Raw genomic sequence first — 22800 nt, 5'->3', positions numbered from 1 at the left:
CTTTTTCCAAAGAGGGGGAAACCAATGACTGCTACGACCAATGTGCATTCACAGAATGGAGCGAACGTTTCACCTTTGCCGCAGAGCCACAAAGTAATTGATGAGAGAATAGAGATGGTATTTCACCTTTGCCGCAGAGCAATGTCGGCCAATAGGCCAGGGTTGTTTATCACAACTAGCTGGAGACTGACTGACTGACTGAGTTTGGTTTTACGCTGCTTTTAGCAATATTCCAGCTACATCACGGACGGGGACACCAGAAATGTGCTTCACACATTGTACCCATGTGGGGATTCGAACCCGGGTCTTCGGCGTGACGAGCCAACGCTTTAACCATTAGGCTACCCCACCGCCCCCCACTAGCTGGAGATACTGCACCTTGCATGAACAGTGAGGATGTACACACATCAGTTTTACGTTTGTTGTTAGTTATACAAGTTGTGTTGTGTCTTCCCTGTCAACATTTCACAAAACTTGCCATGATTGAGAGTTGAAACATAAAACACTGGCATATATTATTTACATGGCATACGATAAATTGTTAAAACTCACCATGTACAAACTGTAGAAAGTAGTTTAACATAGTAAGGACGTAATGATGAATGATGAGACATTCTAATACTGTTCACATTTACAACCATAACTTAATATTTGTCCTCTTTAAAGATGACATTTTAATTTCCTATACCGATAATTAGTTATCCTAATTACAAATATCCATCATTTATAAAATTTAGAATCCAGAGGTTTGTTTCTCTGTGCTCCTGTGTGTGGGTTTGATGCCACTTTCAACAGTATGACAGTTAAACCGTGGCGTGCCAGCCTAACGTGGGAGGAGAGCAATGCATGCTGGTCACAGATGTCTAACACTTCAATGAAACCCACAACAATGGGAATGGTGTTGAGAAATACAGAAACCACATTTCTTGTTTCCAGGGTACGCAACTCTGCACAGCAAACAGCATCACATCGGACAACAGGGCCAACTGTGGCCCTGGGCCTAGATTTTCGACGCTAAGATAGTCGTAAGTGCCACACATTAACATTAACTTACGACTATCTTAGCGCTAAGAGAGCTTCGAAAATATAGGCCCCAGTTTGTTACCAAAGGAATCTCAACAATAAATTTACAAAACTTCAAAAACTGTAAATATTTTGGGAAATGAATACAGAATTTTGTTCATCAGGCATGACAACATTTTAAAACTGTATTTTGAATACAATTAAAATAATTCTAATTATATATGCATCAACAAAACTTATACGCAATAAATACACAGAACAGTTCATGTTAAAAGATGTCAACACAACATACACTTTCATTTCGTTAAATGGTCTGCATGGTAAAAATATTACATAAAAATATGAAGTAATTGTATGAACACAGTAAATTAGAATGTTAAAAGTAACTAAAACTATTGCTACGAAGCTTTGCATATGATTCCTAGATCATGTAAATAGCAAGAGTCGGGCTAAAACAAGCACAGCTAAACATCAGATTGTTCACAATCACATTGGGAGAGAGCAATAGAGTAACACTACTACCTGCAATATAACAATGGAAAACATAGAAATTCACAAGATGTAACGATATGGAGGATCAACACCGACCTTTGTCATGATCAACACACCCTATAACCACAAGGCTACACTACCACCCCTGAACAGGAGACGAGTGAGATTTTACTCCAAAATAAGGTACAACCAACCACTGGCTGAAATCTCTGAACATTAGCGGTACTGCGGATCTATTCTGCCCTGAATCCCTACAGTAAGGCAATCATGGGGTACTGGGACCTATTCTGCCCTGGAATCTCTACAGAGACAAGCATGCGGTACTGGGACCTACCTGGCCCTGAATCTCTACAAGGACAAGCATGGGGTACTGGGACCTATTCTGCCCTGGAATCTCTACAAGGACAAGCATGGGGTACTGGGACCTATTCTGCCCTGGAATCTCTACAAGGACAAGCAAGCAGTACTGTGACCTATTCTGCCCTGAATCTCTACAGAGACAAGCATGCGGTACTGGGACCTATTCTTCCCTTGAATCTCTACAAGAGACAAGCATGCAGTACTGGGACCTATTCTGCCCTGGAATCTCTACAGAGACAAGCATGCGGTACTGGGACCTACCTGGCCCTGAATCTCTACAGAAAGACAAGCATGGGGTACTGGGACCTATTCTGCCCTGGAATCTCTACAGAGACAAGCATGCGGTACTGGGACCTATTCTGCCCTGGAATCGCTACAGAGAGCATGTGGGGACCTATTCTGCCCTCACTTTCTACCGAAAGACAATCATGAGGTACTGGGACCTACTCTGCCCTAAAATCCCTAAATAGACAAGCATGTGGGGATCTATTCTGCCCTGAATCTCTAAGGAAAAACAATCATGAGGTGCAGGGGACCTACTCTACCCTGGAATCTCTACAGAGACAAGCATGTGGGGACCTACTCTGCCCTGGAATCTCTACAGAGACAAGCATGTGGGGACCTACTCTGCACTGGAATCTCTACAGAGACAAACATGTGGGGACCTACTCTGCCCTGGAATCTCTACAGAGACAAGCATGTGGGGACATACTCTGCACTGGAATCTCTACAGAGACAAGCCTGTGGGGACCTACTCTGCCCTGGAATTGCTACAGAGACAAGCATGAAGAAAGAAACATCTACGGTACTGAGATCTTTTCTGCGCTTGAATCCATATAGAGAACAGCAAATGTATTTACCCTGGAATTATTTATTTGGGTCTATTCTGCCATGAGAGGGACAAGCATGAGGTACCAGTGATCTAATCTACCCTGGAATACAGAAATGCAAGGTGTGTTCCCTGGAGTTCCAACTTGAGTGTGGGTTACTGGGGATCTGCTCTGCCTTGGAATCCCAGCATGGGGTTCTTGAGACCTACTCTGCCCAGACATCCTAACATCGAGAATGGTGTACTGGGGTTCTTCTCTGCTTTGGAGTTCCAACATGGGTCATGTGAACTTAGGGACCTACTCTGCCCTGCATGGAGTTCTTGGGATCTAGCCTGTACTGGGATTCTGATATGGAGTATGGGGTTCTTGGGATCTACTCTGCCGTAAAGTTGTGAGATGGAGCATGTGATACAGAAAGCACTATTGGAATATTCACAAATGCAGAGCCAGAAAAACTGTGAAATAGCAAATACAAATTGTTAATCCCACCAAAAACAAATACAGACTGCAGGGACTGTTCAGATACTTCAAACATCACTTGTGTACAATAGTGTTTATGCTTAAATAATATTGCACATCAAAAGAAATATTTTTGAGAACTGATCACAGCTGTTTGTAAAATTAAGTACAATAGTACAATTCACAGTCTGTGTCATGACTGACTGGACCTTTATTTCAAAATAGAGTAAAACAGACCAAAACAATAAAACAAAGAACTGAAAACATTTGTTTTTTGTATCTCCAAGAATACAGTATTTGAACAAATATTACCATTTAGAACCTCTACTAATCTGCTTGCTTGTTGTTTAATGCTGCATTCAGCAATATTCCAGCTATATGGCAGCAGTCTGTAAATAATTCAGTCTGGACAATCCAGTGATCAACAGCATGAGCATCTATCTACACAACTGGAATATGCTATGTATCAGTCTACATGTACTAGTGTTACCCTATACCACCCAGCTGTGGAGTACTTGCTTGTAAAAGGTGCTAGCATGTTTAATGAAATGTTGCATTGAAAGAAAAGAGGTGGAAATAACAATTGCACCTGTCTCAATGAGATACTTTGCTCCTTACTGTACTCTGCAATGCCATTTGGTTTTCAAATTAAAAACAATATCTCTAAATGTACAGTGTACTCTGTCAATACCGGCATCAGTCGGGACCAAGTAAAAATGCCGGTTTTGACAGAGTGCCGGTTTAGCTAGGTTCGCTTATGACGCCTGCGCACACGGAAGTTCGCTGTCGTACTGTCACTTTAGCATTAACAAGATGTTTGAATAAGAAACAAGGCAGTGTCTGAATGCACATTCATGTTGTTTAAATCAAATAAAAATGTCTGGAATCTCTTATTAAATTTCAACTGATCATATATTATCGGCAGAATTAAAATTATAAACTATTTTTCGCAATGTTATTGCAAACAACGATTCTTGTTTATGCTTCGGCAGCGGGTCTACAATAGCATTGTCAAAGAGCAAAGTAACGATGTTTCAAACATCGAAGAAATCATTAAATAAATTGAAATCAACAATAACATTCATAAAAGTTGTCAAACGCATATATAAAATTACTATTTCCATACTTTTGTGCGATCATGCAATGTAAGTCAAGTCACTGACAAGTTACATCTCGCTTTCACACGATGCTTAATGTGAAAATATATGCATGAAGCATTTTTGTCATAGGCCATAACCTAGCACGATATGTCCAATACGTCCATAATTTAATACGATAGGTAGCGATGTCTTTCTTAATATGTTCAGAATAGCATTATTTTACCCAAAACTTTCGCCTTAATCTAAAAGCTTCCGTTTATTTAGGACGGTATCCATTTCCATAATATGATTGGTTGCTTAGGTCACGTGTCTGATTTTGACCAATCACGACCCTTATAAGCAGAGTGTAGTGAAAAGCGTCGTTAGAAACCAATCTTTATCCAATAAAATCGCTTCTTACAAATGTGAAAATACTCGCAAGAGTACAGTGATATTGTTGATGTTCAGAGCTTTCAACGATACACGCATCAAACGATTAGCCTCTATGTAAGTGACACGTGCCTCTCACTAATTAACAAGAAACTGATTGACACTTCCCGCTTCTGAATAATCTCGAGTCAATACCCGCGAATCAACAAAATGTAAACACTTGCTTGTTTATACAGTCAAACTGCCCACTACATGTATTAATTACTCTGGGTAAGTGTTACGTACCACTCACTGATTAACAAGATACTGATTAACACTTCCCGTTTCTGAATAATCTCGGGGGAGTCACAGCGAATTGTGTTGTTACATCATTTGGACCTAGTTACATCAAAGGGTTACGCCGTCTTTCATGTGCCGGTTTTTACAGATTCGTTTTCATAACAACTTGTTCGTTGGGACTGAAAAACAATGCCGATATCCTGAATAGACAGATGCCGATGTTTACAGAAGTTTCTAAATGATAATAACGTGCATTTCTGCCGGGACTGAAACTTTGTGCCGATGTAGACAGAGTGCCCGGTGTTAAGAGAGGCCGGTATTGACAGAGTCCACTGTACTTGGATACCATTCATAGTCAGCATACATCAATGACATTATCACTGTGTTGATACAATGTATCAATGACAGCTTCACTATTTTGACACAATGTATCAATGACAGCATCACTATTTTGATACAATGTATCAATGACAGCTTCACTATTTTGATACAATGTATCAATGACAGCATCACTAGCTTCACTATTTTGACAGCATCACTATTTTGATACAATGTATCAATAACAGCATCACTATTTTGATACAATGTATCAATGACAGCATCACAGCATCACTATTTTGATACATGTACTGACTGACTGAGTTTAGTTTTACGCCGCTTTTAGCAATATTCCAGCAATATCACGGCGGGGGACACCAGAAATGGGCTTAACACATTGTGCCCATGTGGGGAATCGAACCCGGGTCTTCGGCGTGACGAGCCAACGCTTTAACCACTAGGCTACCCCACCGCCCCTGATACAATGTATCAATGACAGCATCACTATTTTGATACAATGTATCAATAACAGCTTCACTATTTTGATACAATGTATCAATGACAGCATCACTATATTGATTAAATGCATACATTTTAAAATAAGAATAGTTCCGATAATTTGTCATCAAATTACAGAAAATTGCAACAAAGGAGCAAGGAAATCTTTCAAATTCCACTGCTATGAGCATTTGTCTTTTGTATATCTTAAACAATGTTTGAATACTCATAGGAATATCCCTTCCAGGGGATTATTGTAAAACATTATACACCAGTATAAATAACATCTGTACAAGGTTCACCTGAAGTCTGATCAACTACCGTATTTCCTCTATTAAGAGCCGGGTCTCTAATGACCGCCGGGGATAAAGCAGTGCTTTAAGAAATAAGTGCCGGGCCTCTAATAAGCGCTGGGTCTCTAATAAGCGCCGGGCATAGACTGACTGACAGATTGAGACAAAGTGATGGGACCGAAGGACAGATGGACAGAATGAAGGCTTTGTACTCATCCCTGCTTTTAAAAATAAAGGGTATTTTAATAACCCCTGGCCTCTAATAAGCACCGGGTCTGGAGGTCTGTTGTAAAAAATAAGCCCCAGGGGCGCTTATTAGAAGAAATACGGTATATATATATCGTAGGTCGACCATACACAATAACAATCATGGGATGATTTTCGTATCTCATGATGAGAATGACGCCAGTCAAAAGATTAACGGATGTACTGAGAGTGACCCGTGTTGAGACATACTTTGACACACCTTCTGATTGAGAAATACCTCAAGACACTACTTGAGAATAGGGTGTGATATACCATGAGACACACCTTCAGCGACACATTGAAATATAGGACACACCTTGAGACATGCCTTGAGAGACAAACTGAAATATATCCGAGACATACCTTCCTTTATCAGTATTAAAAGAGAAATATCCATGGCAGACTCCACATGAAATAAAATAATTCAAAGCCCAGTAAAATGTAAAAGATTTCCCAATTTGGGACATAAAAACCAGAGGTCTGAGGGCCAAGTCAGTGAGAGAGTTCGACATAATACCATGTGTCACTCAGCTGAGCTCTACAGCAGGGCAAAGTCTGGGTGAAACCTGTTAACACAGAATTGGGGCTGAAGACTGAGGATCTTATCAGGTGACTAGGAGTCAAACACATGATGACTTCAAGGGAAGCAACTCTTACACAATCTGACCACCTGTTCTCTAAAAACAAGAAACATCACAAGTACCTTCATGTGAACATACAGATCCATGAGCATTAAGCTACTCTTCTATAACCACTACTCTACTGAAATCAGTGCCCTATGAAAACAAATGATATCATTCATGATTAAATAGAGAATAATTCTGTGATCAGTGTAGTTAATCCATTCATTATGATTCAATGGTAATGATATTAATCATGATTCAATATATATAAACTCATTATGATTAAATATTGATTCTATTCATGATGATTCAGTTTAATATATATATATCATGACCATAAGTGAATAGTTAAACATTTGAGGATGATTCAAACATTATTCTGTTCATGATTCAATAATTAATCTCATGAAAATTCAACACTTAAGACTCATCATGATGATTCAGTAGTCTCATCATGATAATTCAAAAGTTAAACTCGTATTCGCAATTCAGTAGGTAATACCTTTATCATAATTCAATAGTTAATCTCATGATCATGATTGACTTGGAAATCTCTTTCTCATGATTCACTTTAAGAGTTGTCTCTTTTAAATTCTCTCAAAAGTGGTCCATGAGATTCAGAATTGAAAATTTCAACAATAAATTGTATATATATATAATACTAATCCTGTCCCACACAAAAGTGAAAGAGAAAACTAGAGATAGGATAACTTAAAAAATTTAAAATCTTTGTATAAATTGTATATTCATAATACTTATCATATCTTGCGTTATTCTTTTTCGCTTTCGTGTAAGATAGATAAGTTTAAAAATATACATCTTCAAACAAACAGTAGGTGGTGGATAGTTGCTGGTCACTAGAGGGCGCTCTCCTGTCTGGCTCAAAGTGACCGCTGGTCACTAGAGAGCGCGCTCCCGTCTGGCTGATAGTGACCGCTGGTCATATCACAGTTCGTAATGAGGGACTACTTTCCCTCACATTGTATCACGCCTCACCAAACAACACACTTTTCCTTTGGGTTCATAGGAGAGCCGACTGGACAATTGTATTCACGTGCAAATTCTTTTGAGTTTGACAGTGTCCCAATTACCCTGAAATAGAGGACAACAAAGGTGAATGAATGAGTTGGTGGGTGGGTGATTGGTTGGGTGAATGGGTGCATGAGAAAGTTGGTTTGTATGTGGGTGAGTAAGTGAACAGCGGTTTTGGGGTGGGTGGGAGAGTGAGTGAGTGAGTGAGTGACAGAGTGAACAAGTTTGTGGTTGAGAGTGTGTCAGTAGGCACTTCCAAACTTAATCACAGCGATGAATGGTAAGAGCAATGAGCAAATTCTTTTATATAGACCCTAATAACTCCTACCAAGTTGTTCAATGACAAGTTTTAGTTGTTTTCTATTCCAGAAGCCACGGGAAGAGAATGACATTTAGGTTCTCAAAAAGTTTTTTCGTTGTTTAACGTCACACTCAACAATATTCCAGCTATATGGTGGCGGTCTGTAAATAATCGAGTCTGGACCAGACAATCCAGTGATCAACAGCATGAGCATCGCTCTGAATGGGATACTATGATGACATGTGTCAACCAAGTCACCTGATCCGGTGATCAACAGCATGAACATACGCAGTTGGGATATGATAACATGTGTCAACCAAGTCAGCAAGTTATGCCTCTTATGACAAGCATGGGTTACTGAAGATCAATCTTCACGGACTCTTGACAAGTAATTTATATCAACAACTGTCAACATGGTGTCAACACAAGCATGGTGTTCTGGACAAATATTATGCAAATATGAGATTTCATGACATCATTTGAATAACTGACAAATAAGTTTCACCTCAGTCAAAATGAAACTACCAGGCATTGAATACTCAGTGACATGTATATCTGAAAACAGACCTTCTGAGAAAAGATTTAGGAGATAATCCTATTGTGTTTACATTTTGGAAGTGATTATAGTTGCTAACGCTGCTAAATGTTTCAATTAAAACCTCATGCTAACGTGTTCGGTTTTAAATGACATTTAGCAGCGTTCAACCAACTATAGTCACTTCCAAAATGTCAACACAATAGGATTATCTCCATTCTACCATGACATATGCCCCATGAATAAGACGCGTTTTAAATATGCACTCATTACCCTTACGTAGTGTTTTGTCACTACGCGCAGTGAACCGGCTTTCAGAAGGGGTTATTGAAAAAATTTCACTTCTAATTTTTTAGTAACAGCCAATCAAAAAACGAACATACTTAAATGTCATGGTAGAATGTGAAGTTTCTCTCTCCATACAGACATTACTTCAATGTTCTATTGGCACTACCTGTACTCACCTGTATTTGGCTGGACTGTGTGGGTCACTAACGATCTGCAGGTGGTCAGCCTCCTTTGTACTACTGGAGCACCACACCTGTCATAGACAGACAGTCAGTTAAACTTAAGCCGTTTCCACTAAGTTTGAGGTTTATTATCACTTTGTTCACATATCATCCGGTCCAAATTTCACAACAGCTGGATGTAGGTAAAACTTTAATAACAGTGAGTCTGTTACAAAATCTCAGAAAGGAATCACACCACCAATAGAAGACAGACACAAAAGAGAGGTATATAAATTTGCCATAAGAAACCTGAAAATATCATATTTTTTTCACACTTCATACAACATGTCAAAACATTCTTAAAGATCACATATACTCTAGGGGGGTACAAATACATAAATCAATAACTGGCATGGTTATAAATGAAACCCTGTCATTAAAACTACTCATTTCGATCTTTAATTAACTTAAATCAACCTTTTTGACAACAGTGCACAATTGTCACCCGCGAACGGAATTTCAACCAATCGGAGAGGCGCGTCTCTGTGACGTCATATGAGGAATAGGTATGAGGGCCAATGCAGAATTCCTGTACATTTCAGGGGGTAAATTATCTTGTTTACATGTTTGTATAAACCTGAAATCGTGACAACTGTTGTGAAAAATGAAAGCTATATGTTCCCACAATCTACTGTCATTTAATTTTGTCTACTGCTTTGCCTAGTTTCCGAGTTACAACTTGTTTTCATAGACGATTCTGTCAAAATCGCTTGGTATCGCTAGGCCTTATTTGATCAAACCAGACGCTAGTGATAGCGAAAACGATGATCAGCCTCGCTCATCACGGTTACGGTTATAATTTCTTTAACCTAAACAGTGCGACATTAAAAAGGGTGGATGCCCATCAGATGCAGTTATTTGAAAATATCCCCGGTAGTTCTTGTCGGATTGTAATAAAGTACCAAAGCAGTGTGGGCTTTTTCAGGTTTTCTAATGCCATGATGGTATAATGACTGATCCAAATTGATCCCATTTCTTTGTTGTTTAATCATGTCATGTAAAAATATGACGTCTATTACTTATGATATTAAAAAATTGACATTTGATTTATTTGAATCTGTAAACTAAACAACCCTACTTTGCCATTGCTAGAAGAATCTGAAAATTTACTTAGGTAAATAGGTACATACAGGGTTAGCACACAGCAAATGCTTATATGTATTTCTTATGCAACAATGAAGTTCTGTCCATATTCTCAAAACAGTGTCGGCCCATAGGTTTTCACATGCAATTAAAATTGCACGCAATACAGCAATTAAATACTCCCTTGTTGTAACCCGTGTTAGGTGGTATAAACCTACACATGTTATTTGTCATCATTCACTTGATGGTCAGTTAATGAATTTATAACAGGTATAATTAGTGGTAACACCACTTAGATTACCCGATAAAGGTTCCCATTTGGCATTTCTTGTGTCTGGAGTAAATACTCAACATTATTAACATCGATCAAAGGATTAACCGATAACACGCTGATTGATTAATTACATTTATCTTACACAGTGGATTTGTCAAAAGGTAGTGTTTATGTATGTAGATTTACTAATCTATACTGAATACACTCTGTCGTGTCTGTGTCTGCGAAAAAATGTCCTTCTTTCAAAGGATTAACCGCCAATACATTGATTGATTGCTCATTATTGGCTAACTAAATTGCTTTTTTTTAAAGAAAGACAGACATTATGCAATTAGTTGCCAGGTGTGCTATCTTGGGTGATCAATGAGACTATACACCAATGTGAAATACCTGAAACGATATGTCACTTTTTCGTATATTAGACTGCTAAAACACACATCACTTGGAACAGCTGCAGATGAATGGCATATCACTCGTTTTTGTGGATATTGATGGATACATTCCTCGAACAAGGTAATAGCCTCACATTGTTCCTATAACTTTAATCTGTTGTAATTTGAATATTTGCATTTTGTTTTTATTCATTTGTCGTAGCATTCAACGGAATCATTGTTTTCACCATGAAGTGTAATGAGACAGACAACATACACTAGGGCGTGTGTGCGAATTATGATTCACATTGGCAAACTATAACATGTCTAGATATTACAGTCCTGTCATAAATTCACTATAAGTATCAGCAGATCGTCTGCTTTTTATTTAGTTTCAAAATGCATACAAGAATGACAATAAACTAATTAGGATTATAAGACCAAATATAAAGACGTACATTGACTAGTATCTACATACTGGTGAGTGGACGTTAACCATGTGAATGTAGCAAAAAATGTATCGCGCAGTATTGTCACTTCGACCCCCACCTCGCTTCCGTGGAAGAAATCATTATGTTATAAGTTGTGTCATGCAAAATCCTTTTGGTCATGATTCAAATACATATCTAACTACGAGTAGAAACAAGTTTTCATTTTCTAACTTGATGAAAACAAACCATAAATCTCATTAAATCTAACGGACTTTAGCCCGGTATTATCGCTCGGTATTAATTAACCACAAGTTTTTTAAGAATGAATTTGGTGTTCCGCGTATAGCTAACCACAAATCTTTCATATGTAATAGTTAAAAGAGTGAAAAAAAAGAAATTTATTTGTTCTTAAACCGAACAATGATATGATTTACTTACAAGCAAAGTAATATTTTTTCTAGAGTTTGATAATTTCACTCGAGTTCTGCCTAATACCTGAGCAAATCCCATGAAGAAGAGCTGCCTGTGAGAGAGTCCGACCGCTGGAAGGACCATCTCCTCCCCCTTCTTAGACACCCAGTCCTGGTACGCCTGGGAAGTAAAAATATCATGCAAAGTTATGGTAAGGAGGTAGAAAATAAATACCTACACACAGCAATATGTTGTATAACACCATCCTGACAGCAATATGTTGTATAATGCCATACACACAGCAATATGTTGTATAACACCATACACACAGCAATATGTTGTATAACACCATCCTTACAGCAATATGTTGTATAATGCCATACACACAGCAATATGTTGTATAACACCATCCTGACAGCAATATTTTGTATAATGCCATACACACAGCAATATGTTGTATAACACCATCCTGACAGCAATATGTTGTATAATGCCATACACACAGCAATATGTTGTATAACACCATCCTGACAGCAGTATGTTGTATAACACCATCCTGACAGCACTATGTTGTATAACACCATCCTGACAGCAATATGTTGTATAACACCATCCTGACAGCACTATGTTGTATAATGCCATACACACAGCAATATGTTGTATAACACCATCATTACAGCAATATGTTGTATAATGCCATACACACAGCAATATGTTGTATAACACCATCATTACAGCAATATGTTGTATAACACCATCCTGACAGCACTATGTTGTATAATGCCATACACACAGCAATATGTTGTAAAACACCATCCTTACAGCAATATGTTGTATAATGCCATACACACAGCAATATGTTGTATAACACCATCCTGACAGCAATATGTTGCATAACACCACCCTGACAGCACTATGTTGTATAACACCATCCTGACAGCAATATGTTGTATAACACCATCCTGACAGCACTATGTTGTATAACACCATCCTTACAGCAATATGTTGTATAACACCATCCTGACAGCACTATGTTGTATAATGCAATACACACAGCAATATGTTGTATAACACCATCCTGACAACACTATGTTGTATAATGCCATACACACAGCAATATGTTGTATAACACCATCCTGACAACACTATGTTGTATAATGCCATACACACAGCAATATGTTGTATAACACCATCCTGACAGCAATATGTTGTATAATGCCATACACACAGCAATATGTTGTATAACACCATCCTGACAGCAATATGTTGTATAACACCATCCTGACAGCACTATGTTGTATAACACCATCCTGACAGCAATATGTTGTATAACACCATCCTGACAGCAATATGTTGTATAACACCATCCTGACAGCACTATGTTGTATAATGCCATACACACAGCAATATGTTGTATAACACCATCCTGACAACACTATGTTGTATAATGCCATACACACAGCAATATGTTGTATAACACCATCCTGACAGCAATATGTTGTATAATGCCATACACACAGCAATATGTTGTATAACACCATCCTGACAGCAATATGTTGTATAATGCCATACACACAGCAATATGTTGTATAACACCATCCTGACAGCAATATGTTGTATAATACCATACACACAGCAATATGTTGTATAATACTATACACACAGTAATATGTTGTATAAAGCCATCCTTACAGCAATATGTTGTATAAAACTATACACACAGCAATATGTTGTATATTACCATACACACAGCAATATGTTGTATAACGCCATCCTTACAGGAACATGTTGTATAATGCAAGACACACATCAATATGTTGTATAATGCCATACACACAGCAATATGTTGTATAACGCGATCCTTACAGGAATATGTTGTATAACGCCATACACACAGCAATATGTTGCATAATGCCAGACACACAGCAATATGTTGTATAATGCCAGACACACAGTAATATGTTGTATAATACCATACACACAGTAATATGTTGTATAATACCATACACACAGCAATATGTTGTATAATACCATACACAGTAATATGTTGTATAATACCATACACACAGCAATATGTTGTATAATACCATACACACAGTAATATGTTGTATAATGCCAGACACAGCAATATGTTGTATAATACCATACACAGTAATATGTTGTATAATACCATACACACAGCAATATGTTGTATAACGCAATCCTTACAGTAATATGTTGTATAATACCATACACACACCAATATGTTGTATAATACCATACACACAGTAATATGTTGTATAATACCATACACACAGCAATATGTTGTATAATACCATACACACAGTAATATGTTGTATAATACCATACACACTGCAATATGTTGCATAATACCATACACACAGTAATATGTTGTATAATACCATACACACAGAAATATGTTGCATAATGCCATACACACAGTAATATGTTGCATAATGCCAGACACACAGCAATATGTTGTATAATACCATACGCACAGTAATATGTTGTATAATACCATACACACAGCAATATGTTGCATAATACCATACACACAGTAATATGTTGTATAATACCATACACACAGCAATATGTTGTATAATACCATACACACAGAAATATGTTGTATAACGCCATCCTGACAGCAATGTGTTGAATTAGAACGCAATCCTTACAGTAATATGTTGTATAACGCAATCCTTACAGCAATATGTTGTATAACATCATCCATAAAGTGATATGTTGTATAACGCAATCCTTACAGCAATATGTTGTATAATACCATACACACAGTAATATGTTGTATAACGCAATCCTTACAGTAATAAGTTGTATAACGCAATCCTTACAGCAATATGTTGTATAACATCATCCATAAAGTGATATGTTGTATAACGCAATCCTTACAGCAATATGTTGTATAACATCATCCATAAAGTGATATGTTGTATAACGCAATCCTTACAGCAATATGTTGTATAACATCATCCATAAAGTGATATGTTGTATAACGCAATCCTTACAGCAATATGTTGTATAATACCATACACACAGTAATATGTTGTATAACGCAATCCTTACAGTAATAAGTTGTATAACGCAATCCTTACAGCAATATGTTGTATAACATCATCCATAAAGTGATATGTTGTATAACGCAATCCTTACAGCAATATGTTGTATAACATCATCCATAAAGTAGATATGTTGTATAACCATCCTTACAGCAATATGTTGTATAACATCATCCATAAAGTGATATGTTGTATAATGCCCTTACAGCAATATGTTGTATAATACCATACACACAGTAATATGTTGTACTAGTGTAAATCCACTTACAGTAATAAGTTGTATAACTAGCTCCTTACAGCAAAATGTTCCAACATCATCCATAAAAGGTATGTTGTATAATGAACTGGTGTATTATGTTGTATAATACCATAACACAGTAATATTTGTATAACACCATCCTTACAGCAATATGTTGTATAACATCATCCATAAAGTGATATGTTGTATAACACAATCCTTACAGCAATATGTTGTATAACGCAATCCTTACAGTAATATGTTGTATAACATCATCCATAAAGTGATATGTTGTATAACGCAATCCTTCAGCAATATGTTGTATAACGCAATCCTTACAGTAATATGTTGTATAACATCATCCATAAAGTAATATGTTGTATAATGCCTTACACACTGCAATCTGTTGTATAACACCATACATACAGTAGTATGTTGTATAAGGCCACACATACAACAATTAATTACCCTCAAGATAAATTTGTCGAATTCTGATTGGCCAATAGTCAAAGCATACAAAACCATGTTGGCGGATTTGCCAGGGTGCATGAACCGTATGCCCCGTCAAATCTGTCATATGACACAATACACTGGTTGTACAAATGACCTTGGCCTTGGATGGAATGTGAATGCCAAAAAGCTGATCGCTTTGGCTGCGCCTCAGGAAATATGGACTTTACAGTCCTGTACACCCTTTCAAAACACTGTGTAACTAATAATTGCAGCTACGTGAAAGTGGCTAGTATATATATGAGGCTGGACCATTTAAGTCCATAAGAAAGCTGACATGGTCAAGTTGTCATCTGTATTGACACTCCATGGCCAGATACATACTCGCTATAAATGGCATGCCCTGAGACACATCCAGTACTGAGACTTAATTTGTTTGTTTGTAACAGGAAGTTTCAATGTTTTGCATTAAAGAAACGACCATAAGACTGCTGAGTCTCCTGTAGGATTCATTTGATGATCCCTCTGACCTTAGGTATGGATGCCTTGACCACAGGACCAAAGACTAAAACTTGCGGCGAGACAAATTATAAGCGTGGTGACACTTACATAATATGCTGACTTTAATCCACCATTGTCTGCTATATTTTCTCCCAACGTCTGTTCACCTCGGACCTGAAATAAAACACGCAGAGTGCCGTGTCATGTAATTCTCATTGAGTTCTATTCATCATAAACACAATCAGGATTATACTCAGTCATTTTGACCAGTTGGCAAGTATTCCAATATCCAAGGAGTGGAAAGGACTCCCTCAAATTGTCAGTGAGAGATGACATCAGCAAGCCACACAGTATTGATTACCAATTATTGATCAAGTGTTTAAAAACGGTTTTTATTTTCACCACCAACATTATTGTCTTTCTTGTTCGTTTGCACCCTTACAATACACTTGATGCTGCTTTGTATTTCTGTAACTAAACATCCCCAACAATTTTATTGAAGGAAGACATGCCTGTGCGTGCCTGAATATGCATCTCTGTGTGTTATTTATACTTACTGCCTCTCCGTTGATCTTGTACTGTGAGTATTGTTTCACCATACACTGTGTACGCTGCTTAAATTTCTCAATTGACTGGTTATTCCACCAGGGACGAAGATTACCAAACTTGTCGTACTCCCCGGCCTGCCAACAAATATACCAAAACAACATACAGCAGGGTATGTGTGATATATGATTGAACACCTTACAGATGGCTCATGGGACATCATACAGGGGCATTATGGGACATCAGACAGGGGCATCTTGGGACATTATTCGACAGGGACATCCTACAGAGGCATCATGGGACATCCGAGAGGGGCATTATGGGACATCCTACAGAGGTTTCATGGGACATCCGGGAGGGGCATTAAGGGGCATCCTACAGAGGCATCATTGGACATCCTACAGAGGCATCATGGGGCATCCGAGAGAGGCATTAAGGGACATGATACAGAGGCATGATTGGACATCCTACAGAGGCATGACTGGACATCCTACAGAGGCATCATTGGACATCCAAGAGGGGCATCATGGGATATCCTACAGAGGCATCATGGGACATCCTACAGAGGCATTTAGGGACATCCTACAGAGGCATTAAGGGACATGATACAGAGGCATCATAGGACATCCTGCAGAGGCATCATTGGACATCATACAGAGGCATCATGGGACATCCTACAGCGGCATCATGGGACATCCTACAGAGGCATCATAGGACATCCTACAGCGGCATCATGGGACATCCTACAGAGGTATCATCGGACATCCTACAGCGGCATCATGGGACATCCTACAGCGGCATCATGGGACATCCTACAGAGGCATCATGGGACATCCTACAGAGGTATCATCGGACATCCTACAGAGGTATCATTGGACATCCTACAGAGGTATCATAGGACATCCTACAGAGGTATCATAGGACATCCTACAGCAGCATCATGGGACATCCTACAGAGGCATCATGGGACATCCTACAGAGGTATCATAGGACATCCTACAGAGGCATCATGGGACATCCTACAGAGGTATCATTGGACATCCTACAGAGGCATCATGGGACATCCTACAGAGGTATCATAGGACATCCTACAGAGGCATCATGGGACATCCTACAGAGGCATCATGGGACATCCTACAGAGGCATCATGGGACATCCTACAGAGGCATCATGGGACATCCTACAGAGGTATCATCGGACATCCTACAGAGGTATCATAGGACATCCTACAGAGGCATCATGGGACATCCTACAGAGGTATCATAGGACATCCTACAGAGGTATCATAGGACATCCTACAGAGGTATCATAGGACATCCTACAGAGGTATGATAGGACATCCTACAGAGGTATCATAGGACATCCTACAGAGGTATCATAGGACATCCTACAGAGGTATCATTGGACATCCTACAGAGGTATCATAGGACATCCTACAGAGGCATCATGGGACATTCTACAGAGGTATCATAGGACATCCTACAGAGGCATTAAGGGACATGATACAGAGGCATCATAGGACATCCTGCAGAGGCATTAAGGGACATGATACAGAGGTATCATAGGACATCCTACAGCAGCATCATGGGACATCCTACAGAGGCATCATAGGACATCCTACAGAGGCATCATGGGACATCCTACAGAGGCATCATGGGACATCCTACAGAGGTATCATTGGACATCCTACAGAGGTATCATAGGACATCCTACAGAGGCATCATGGGACATTCTACAGAGGCATTAAGGGACATGATACAGAGGCATCATAGGACATCCTGCAGAGGCATTAAGGGACATGATACAGAGGCATCATAGGACATCCTGCAGAGGCATCATGGGACATCCTACAGAGGCATCATGGGACATCCTACAGAGGTATCATAGGACATCCTACAGAGGTATCATGGGACATCCTACAGAGGTATCATGGGACATCCTACAGAGGTATCATAGGACATCCTACAGAGGTATCATAGGACATCCTACAGAGGCATCATAGGACATCCTACAGAGGTATCATGGGACATCCTACAGAGGTATCATGGGACATCCTACAGAGGCATCATGGGACATCCTACAGAGGTATCATTGGACATCCTACAGAGGTATCATAGGACATCCTACAGAGGCATCATAGGACATCCTACAGAGGTATCATTGGACATCCTACAGAGGTATCATAGGACATCCTACAGAGGCATCATGGGACATTCTACAGAGGTATCATAGGACATCCTACAGAGGCATTAAGGGACATGATACAGAGGCATCATAGGACATCCTGCAGAGGCATTAAGGGACATGATACAGAGGCATCATAGGACATCCTGCAGAGGCATCATGGGACATCCTACAGAGGCATCATGGGACATCCTACAGAGGTATCATAGGACATCCTACAGAGGTATCATGGGACATCCTACAGAGGTATCATGGGACATCCTACAGAGGTATCATAGGACATCCTACAGAGGCATTAAGGGACATGATACAGAGGCATTAAGGGACATGATACAGAGGCATCATAGGACATCCTGCAGAGGCATTAAGGGACATGATACAGAGGCATCATAGGACATCCTGCAGAGGCATCATTGGACATCATACAGAGGCATCATGGGACATCCTACAGCGGCATCATGGGACATCCTACAGAGGCATCATGGGACATCCTACAGAGGTATCATAGGACATCCTACAGAGGTATCATGGGACATCCTACAGAGGTATCATAGGACATCCTACAGAGGCATCATCGGACATCCTACAGAGGTATCATAGGACATCCTACAGAGGTATCATCGGACATCCTACAGCGGCATCATCGGACATCCTACAGAGGTATCATAGGACATCCTACAGAGGTATCATAGGACATCCTACAGAGGCATCATGGGACATCCTACAGAGGCATCATGGGACATCCTACAGAGGTATCATCGGACATCCTACAGAGGTATCATAGGACATCCTACAGAGGCATCATAGGACATCCTACAGAGGCATCATCGGACATCCTACAGAGGCATCATGGGACATCCTACAGAGGCATCATAGGACATCCTACAGAGGCATCATCGGACATCCTACAGAGGTATCATAGGACATCCTACAGAGGCATCATAGGACATCCTACAGAGGCATCATCGGACATCCTACAGAGGTATCATAGGACATCCTACAGAGGCATCATCGGACATCATACAGAGGTATCATAGGACATCCTACAGAGGTATCATAGGACATCCTACAGAGGCATCATGGGACATCCTACAGAGGTATCATCGGACATCCTACAGAGGTATCATCGGACATCCTACAGAGGCATCATGGGACATCCTACAGAGGCATCATGGGACATCCTACAGAGGCATCATGGGACATCCTACAGAGGTATCATGGGACATCCTACAGAGGCATCATGGGACATCCTACAGAGGCATCATGGGACATCCTACAGAGGCATCATAGGACATCCTGCAGAGGCATCATGGGACATCCTACAGAGGCATCATGGGACATCCTACAGAGGCATCATGGGACATCCTACAGAGGTATCATAGGACATCCTGCAGAGGTATCATAGGACATCCTACAGAGGTATCATCGGACATCCTACAGAGGTATCATAGGACATCCTGCAGAGGCATCATGAGACATCCTACAGAGGCATCATGGGACATCCTACAGAGGCATCATGGGACATCCTACAGAGGTATCATAGGACATCCTACAGAGGTATCATAGGACATCCTACAGAGGTATCATAGGACATCCTACAGAGGCATCATGGGACATCCTACAGAGGTATCATCGGACATCCTACAGAGGTATCATGGGACATCCTACAGAGGCATCATGGGACATCCTACAGAGGCATCATGGGACATCCTACAGAGGCATCATGGGACATCCTACAGAGGTATCATGGGACACCAGACAGAAAAACACTGGGGTTTTAAACTCCAATACACCAATATTTGGTACAAACTTGTAAATATACCGAGCAGTGATTATACCTCAGTGATTCCACCCAGCTGACATGTACCTCCACCAGTCTATAAGCACACAGCAACATGTACATAGAGCCCACAACCATGTTAGTAGAAATTTGTAATATTTCTTCCAACCATATACTTCAGAAGGTTTCTTCAGATTTCTTAAACATCTCTATAAATGTGAGAATCCCATAGTGAGTTCATAATTTCGGTCAGAATCCAAACCAAAAGCCGTAGTTGCTGAACCATTACATACCTACAATACATATTGTCTTACAGATTCAATGGAAGGGTTAATGTTACAATTGTTATCATTTTCACAACAACTCGATACCTCATGTACAATGGCTGCATTAATTTGATTTTCGCAGGTTAAGTACAAAATTTATTTATCACAGGTGCAGAAAATGCTCCTGGTATCACTTTGAGTTACTAAGCACCTTGATCATCAAAACCGTGAGTGAGTTCGTGCCCCATCACCACACCCATAGCACCAAAGTTTAGTGACCTGTGGAGTAAACAGAGTAATGTTAGTTACAGCGTACGATACAAGCAATAACGTCTGGGTAAATAACACAATTAATGCCTTGACAGAGGACATGGTTGTTTAATGAACTGAACTGCAAGAGATGTTACTTTATAGGCTGTTTATTCTTGAAAATTTATAGATGATGAATCAGCCTCTGTTCAAGGCAGAGAGTTTTTACAGTCAGCATTATTCAACCTTCAACCTGTATCATGGTTTGTAAATAAGTGAGTTGGGGTCCAGAAAATAGTGTCTGATGGACCAATCAGGGATCAGAGGATTCTGCCATACCAAAGGGACACAACCCTGCATTGCGAAATGTAGCATTTGAGATGAATGGGCCATCTCTTACCAGTCAAGGGATACACAAAGTAATCATAATAGATCTTGATGTGCAACATCACAAAGCTGTCGCAGTGCAATGACAGCTGGTAACCAGCCTATTCTTCCAATCCTCAGGTTAAAATCTAAAGAGGGACAACATGAATAAGCAGCAAACTGGCTTCTATTCTTGATCAATCTTACTTGGGAAAATTTTGATCATAAAATGGTGCTTGGAGAATTCCTGCAGGGAAGACAATCTCATTCTTGGTGGGTGTGTAATAGGCGTTGACTGTGGGCGGCGTCATTCCCCAGCTGAAAGAAACAATAAAAAACATCTTGCACACTGGTGGCAAACATAATAATATACAGGAGATTTTCAAAGGATGTTTAAAGGAGATGTACACAGTAATTTTTAAGCATGATTTTAAAAATTGCTTAGCCCCCCAAGTACAAGTGTACAAAATTGATAATTTTCCCTACCTTCCCAGAACAAAATGAGTGACCTCCCTTAAAATCATCACCCCCCTAGCCATAAATTATGAAGAGTCCCTTTGTAAATGTTTCAGTAGAATATGTTCCCATTACATATTCACTAAATCTCCATTGTGTACCAAGCATCAGTGTATGACTGACTGACTGACTGAGTTTGGTTTTATGCCGCTTTTAGCAATATTCCAGCAACATCACGGCGGGGGACACCAGAAATGGGCTTCACACATTGTACCCATGTGGGGAATCGAACCCGGGTCTTCAGCGTGACGAGCCAACGCTTTAACCATTAGGCTACCCCACCGCCCCCCTGTATGATACAATGAGTAAAGAATTATCTGTATAATGTCTGGAGTGAACTTAATCAATGTACGAGAATGTGTCCATGGTGACACACTTGACTAATGAGGATGAGCTGAATCTTACGCATTTTTCTTGGGAGGTTTCCTCAGTTTTTCTAAGTTCTTCACAAGAGCAAATCGAAGATTCCTGAAGTTGTTCATAAAATACTCTGACTTGTTGATTTGTAACTGAAATTAAAAAAATTCAAACACGTTACTGACTGACTGAGTTTGGTTTTACGCCGCTTTTTAGCAATATTCCAGCAACATCACGGCGGGGTACACCAGAAATGAGCTTCACACATTGTACCCATGTGGGGATTCGAACCCGGGTCTTCAGCGTGACGAGCCAACGTTTTAACCATTAGGCTTACCCACCGCCCTTTAAGCACATGAAATAAGACTGAGTGAGTGAGTGTGTTTAGTTTTACGCTACACTCAGCAATATTCCAGCTATATGGCGTCGGTCTGTA

At 39.6% G+C, this 22800-nt stretch overlaps 1 protein-coding gene and 1 long non-coding RNA gene across 2 annotated transcripts in view; one reads left to right on the top strand and one right to left on the bottom strand.

Annotated features, from left to right (window-relative positions):
• The first annotated feature begins 1612 nt into the window (after nucleotides 1–1612).
• LOC124271893 lies at nucleotides 1613–2490 on the top strand. The gene is made up of 2 exons (XR_006897173.1): nucleotides 1613–1835; nucleotides 2407–2490. It is a non-coding gene; the product is annotated as an uncharacterized LOC124271893 (long non-coding RNA).
• A 3337-nt stretch (nucleotides 2491–5827) lies between these two features.
• The window catches only part of LOC124271892 (endothelin-converting enzyme homolog), a 72550-nt gene continuing 55577 nt past the window's right edge, over nucleotides 5828–22800 (bottom strand). Inside the window, 9 exon segments of the mRNA XM_046707060.1 lie at nucleotides 5828–7982; nucleotides 9223–9299; nucleotides 11922–12017; nucleotides 16209–16274; nucleotides 16658–16758; nucleotides 16760–16783; nucleotides 21088–21155; nucleotides 21699–21809; nucleotides 22413–22516. Of these exon segments, the coding sequence (XP_046563016.1) occupies nucleotides 7883–7982; nucleotides 9223–9299; nucleotides 11922–12017; nucleotides 16209–16274; nucleotides 16658–16758; nucleotides 16760–16783; nucleotides 21088–21155; nucleotides 21699–21809; nucleotides 22413–22516 (747 nt within the window). The 3' untranslated portion in view covers nucleotides 5828–7882.

This window comes from Haliotis rubra, unplaced genomic scaffold (assembly GCF_003918875.1).
Source record: "Haliotis rubra isolate DU_JTF1 unplaced genomic scaffold, ASM391887v1 Scf164, whole genome shotgun sequence".
NCBI classification, from domain to species: Eukaryota; Metazoa; Mollusca; class Gastropoda; order Lepetellida; family Haliotidae; genus Haliotis; species Haliotis rubra.
This window is presented reverse-complemented; position numbering and strand designations above follow the sequence as displayed.